Below are 4966 nucleotides of genomic sequence, written 5' to 3'. Positions count from 1 at the left end.
TTAATGATTTATATATATATATATATATATATATATATATATAAATCACTAAGAAACTGTTCTTATCTAAATTTACAACATGCTGTTAATTTTGAAATTATTTAGTGATTTTAAAGAAATTTTAAAGAGAGACAGAAAAGAGTTGGAAAACATTTAGTCTTTTACATAGGTATTGAACAATTTGAGAATTTATAAAGGATCTATTATATATGGCATATAACAGTTATGTATTTACACAAATACTAATATATAAAAACTAAATATTTTTTTTTTTATTACTTGTTATCATTAGAATCATCAAAATTTCCCCCTCAATATTTTATTAACTACCATTAAACACAAAACTTAGATCAGAATATTTACAAGAGTTAATCAATAACTAATTCAAGCAATATTTCTATTCCTATTTTATAACTTGATACTCCATCTTGTTATTTTAAAAATGTAACTTCTATACAAGGTAGTAATGTTAATAAAAAGAAAACTTAGATTTAGTTACAGTTTCAACTTAAAGAATTAAAACAGAGGCAAAGATAGCGTTTCGAGATTATATTCGCGATTCTTGCGCATTACTAAAAAAAGGATAACTACTTAGGTAAAGGGGGAAACAGGCTAGGCCGTTTTACACGTTCAAAATAATATCTAACCTGCAAAGGACTGCTCCCGTTGCTGCCACTCGATGGACCCATGTCGTGTCCATGGTGACTGTAATCGCTGCGTAGCAGATTCTCGCTTTGCATCTTGCCCTTCAGGCATGTGATATATCTGTTGCAAAAGTCCTTGCACAGTTCCTGCACCTTTTCCAGTTCGAGTAGATGAATTCGTAGCACCTGTATCGCCTTGATCATCTACGTTGGCAGGGGCACAAAACAATATAGACGAGTGAACGATTTTCTTTTCATATCGAACTGCGTAGCATCGCTTATTATCTTTTCTTTGTTTTTCAAAAATTCCATTCTTTTTTTTAAATTTAAATAATTTTCTTAACGTCTTTAATTTTAAAAAAATTTTAATTTTTGCACATAATTCTGAACTGGATATATATATAAAATAAATTTTTTTCCAAAAATATAAATACAAATAAATATATATATTTTCTATGTAATAAATTGAATTTTTAATGATAAACAATTTATTAATATCTTAATATCTTAATATCTAATGATCTTTTTACTCTATTTTCTATTTTTCTTTTAAAAAACTTTATTATTGTTATTGCTTTAAATTCAGTTTTTAAAAAAATTTCATTGAGTTACAGTTGCAATACAAATGCAAATTATAATATAAATATTTTAAAATTAAATTATTTAAAAGACTCACTAAACCGTCAATTTCGGGGTCATTGATCAGAAATGGCTTTCGGTCTCTTTCTTGGTGTTGGACGAAGGCCTGTATGTCCATGTTGAAACTTTCGGACGTTGAATTGTCCGAGCTCTGAGTAGCTTGTTCGCATCTTTCGAAAAGTAACGCGAGCAATGGAAAGAGGGGATGTTTGTATACTGCCCTCTTGTCTGCTTCGAATTGAGCCTGATCTTGATGAGTTGTGTAATCGGCAACCCCACTTGCAGGGTCCTGATCGTAGCCAGGAGTCACCATTGCTAGCGCCACAGCGGTGCTACCCTCTTGCATTCTGCATTAATATAATAAAATTATTATCTTTTTCTTTCCGTTATCAAAATTAAATTTTTCTATATAGAAAATTTCATAGAACTTGTATACCTATCATTCCTGTCTAGCAGCTTCCATCGTTGCTCAGCCCCTCCGAAGTCTCTTATATTTGAATGCTCTTTGATTTATTTTCGATCTTCCGATAATTTACAAAATTATACTAAAACAAGAAAGAAATGAAAAATATTAAATCCATTATTATAAAATTAAAAAAAAATAATTGATTAATTTATATTATAAAATTAAATTTCTGTTTTTAATTTGAAAATAAAATATATTATAAAAATAATAGGATAAAAATATCGTATATTTTATAAAATATTCTTGCGTATTTCGAGTAGAGATGAGCCAGAGAGCGAAGGGAAAAAAAGAAAGAGACGGGGAAGGAGGGAATCGTCGTGGCACGAAGAACCAAACGATGCGCGGCACTGCATTTAAATGTCATCGTTAGACGGTCTCAACACCATCAGCACTGTTGCTGGCACTAGTTCTGCTTCCCATTCCGAACGTTCCTTTTGAATTTCCCCCAATCCCCATACACGTTCCCTCGGTATGAATAAATAAAATACTGCAACACACCACAGGCTGACAAGACGATAGTCGAAAAATCGTAGTTACGAGCAATGCGGGGGAAAAAAAAAGTGCTAATAATTGAATTAGGATAATATAATTATCCGGGTCAACTTTTACTGTAAAAAGTCATGGTTATATCGTTTAGATATATATATATATATATATATATATATATATATTGTCTTATTCAAAGGAATTCTTGAAAAATAATCTTTTTTTTTCTTTCTAAGAAAAATGTTTTGAGAAGGTTATATCTGGATTTTATAGCAGGAACAGTAATTATTTTAAGATAAGATTAATTATATGTTATATAAAATGATATTGAAATTGTACTTTATATAATAAAAGTAATATATATCATATTTGTAATAATTTTTGTTTATAGTTTAAGAAGTATGTATATAAAAAAAATTGTTTTTAATTTTTCTAACAAAGAAAAAATAAATTTTCTATTAATAAACAACAATTATAGATAATAAAAAAATAAAAAATTAAATATTTTATATACACTTTAGTCTTACACAGAAATATGTAATATTTATTTTATAAAAATTTACTTAGTATATAATTTTTAAATCTAAAACTAATAAAAAGAATACGCAAAGAATATACGCAACAGAAGAATTGCATTCTTTTTTAAGTAATGAAAAAAATCGTACTCGTGACATTTTATCAAAACTTCTTGTGATGGAATAGTGTATCAGAAGATGAGTGAGCGAAAGTATCGATATACAAGAAGAGTTAGATATATTAAAGGGAATACCACGAGGTGGCGTCTGAAGCGATAGAAAAAGGAGCTGAACAGAGGTACCATTACTTGCAAGTGGTGCTTTGAACACACTCGCGTCTTTCCGTTAAACCCGATATTTATTGTGCCAGTCGCCTCTCTCATCGCTTTCATTTAAAAATATTATCGCTGACGGTGAATGGTCAGTATGGTTCATTTTCACGACAGTATCTACACATCGAAACAGCCTTAATGCATTTAAACTTGTTTTTTCCTTTCCTTCTTCATATGTTTTTTCTATTTCATTCATATAACGAATTTGAACTTTTATTTAAATATTTATAATAATTATAATTTTTTTATAGATATATATTTATACTATTATTGCTAATACTAGAAAATAAAATTATATATTCTTTTAAATATTTTCCATGATAATAATATTGTATTCTACCAACCGTATTTATCATTCATCAGGAATTTTAACTATCGTTTTGTTATTTCTTTAATTAATTTTTTAATTATTTTAATTTTATACTTGGATAGTAAAAGAATATATATATTAATAATTAGTAAAATATTTCTTATATTGCAAGAAATAAACAGAGCTATCAACATTTTATTAAAAAATTAAATTAATCAAATGTCATTAAAAAAAAATTTTAACAAACAAAATTAAACGTCAAAAAAAATAGTTCGAATAATTCGTATCAACTGAAATATTGCGAATAAAAGTGATTCGATTATTGATAATTACATTATTTTTTTATTTTACATATATATATATATATATAATTTTTTACATTCTATACATTATAATTAATAAGATTAATAATATTTAATATTTTTACTTATGCTATTGAATTTTAGTTATTTTAATATTAATACAAAATTTGTAGAAATTAAAAATATATATTTTAAATTTATTTAATCTAACTTTTAATATAAGAAAAATTTATTTTAAATATACAAACTATTTTTAAAAATTTAAAAAATTTCTAAAAATAGTTTGTTTATAATTATATCAATTAATATCGATTAAAATTAAAAGCTAATAAATATTAAATATGAATATGAATATAATGTATGTAATGTAAATATATAATGTAATAATGTATAATGTAAATAATATATATAAAAAAAATATTAACAAAATGAATAACAAAAAATAAAAAGAAGAAAATATAAGAAATGGAAGCATATTTTTTGATTGAAATATCAATAAAAAAAAATCGACTAAGAATTTAAAACCATTTTGAAGTCACGTGTTGTGAATCAAAATGAGACCGTTATTAATTCAAATGAAATGGATTGGCGGAAACTACGTAATGGCGTACATGTATTTTGCTCACGCGATTTACTGTATAACTCGTTCAACGTGTTGATTTTTTGTACCGACCTAATAATTACTGTGACACTGAAGCTATAAGTAACATATAATTAGAAGTAATCAAAGAATGGAAGATTATAATTTAACCTGGTAAAGAAGCATGAAATTGACGTGTTAATTTGTTAAAAGAATTTACTCTTATTTAAATATAATGACAAAAAAGTAACGATAATTATTTAAAAATTGTTCTTCTTTTTTTATTTATTTATTTTTATTTAATATTATTAATAATTATTTTTTTTTAATATTTTTGAAAAGTTAAATGTAAATTGGAAGTCATAAAAATTTAAATAATGAAATAATATTGTTAAAATTATAAATGAATAAAAAAATTATTTTTTTTCTATATATTAAATAGAAAAATTTGGAAACTATATATCTTAAAGTTCACATTTCATCCCTATAGAACAAAGTAATGACATAGCAGCAATGAAACGTGTCTTTACGAGCGTAAATAAGAGGAGAAACAAATCTTTAACCCTTAAGTGCCAGAGCTATAGTAGTTGGTTAGAACATAGTGATCATTTTCGAACATAAGAGAATACTTAAATTCTATTAAGTATATACATCCGTGGCCAAATATTTGTATAAACTTATTTTACTGTTTC

The 4966-nt window shown here is 25.5% G+C and overlaps 1 protein-coding gene and 1 long non-coding RNA gene across 4 annotated transcripts in view; one reads left to right on the top strand and one right to left on the bottom strand.

Moving 5' to 3' along the window:
* LOC102681204 (homeobox protein PKNOX2-like) overlaps positions 1–4966 on the bottom strand; it is a 12028-nt gene that overhangs the window by 3504 nt on the left and 3558 nt on the right. For all 3 annotated transcript variants that reach the window (XM_006615582.2, XM_006615580.2, XM_006615581.2), the window contains exons 2-4: positions 1720–1828; positions 1321–1630; positions 648–848 (exon numbers count right to left, since the gene is read on the bottom strand). In XM_006615582.2, the coding sequence (XP_006615645.1) occupies positions 648–848; positions 1321–1629 (510 nt within the window). In that variant the 5' untranslated portion in view covers position 1630; positions 1720–1828. The remainder of the gene's footprint in view (positions 1–647; positions 849–1320; positions 1631–1719; positions 1829–4966) is intronic.
* LOC116185628 overlaps positions 2882–4966 on the top strand; it is a 2769-nt gene continuing 684 nt past the window's right edge. Inside the window, exon 1 of the long non-coding RNA XR_004150490.1 lies at positions 2882–3170. This is a non-coding gene — a long non-coding RNA (uncharacterized LOC116185628). The remainder of the gene's footprint in view (positions 3171–4966) is intronic.

This window comes from Apis dorsata, unplaced genomic scaffold, assembly GCF_000469605.1.
Source record: "Apis dorsata unplaced genomic scaffold, Apis dorsata 1.3 scaffold_227, whole genome shotgun sequence".
Taxonomy (NCBI): Eukaryota; Metazoa; Arthropoda; class Insecta; order Hymenoptera; family Apidae; genus Apis; species Apis dorsata.
This window is presented reverse-complemented; position numbering and strand designations above follow the sequence as displayed.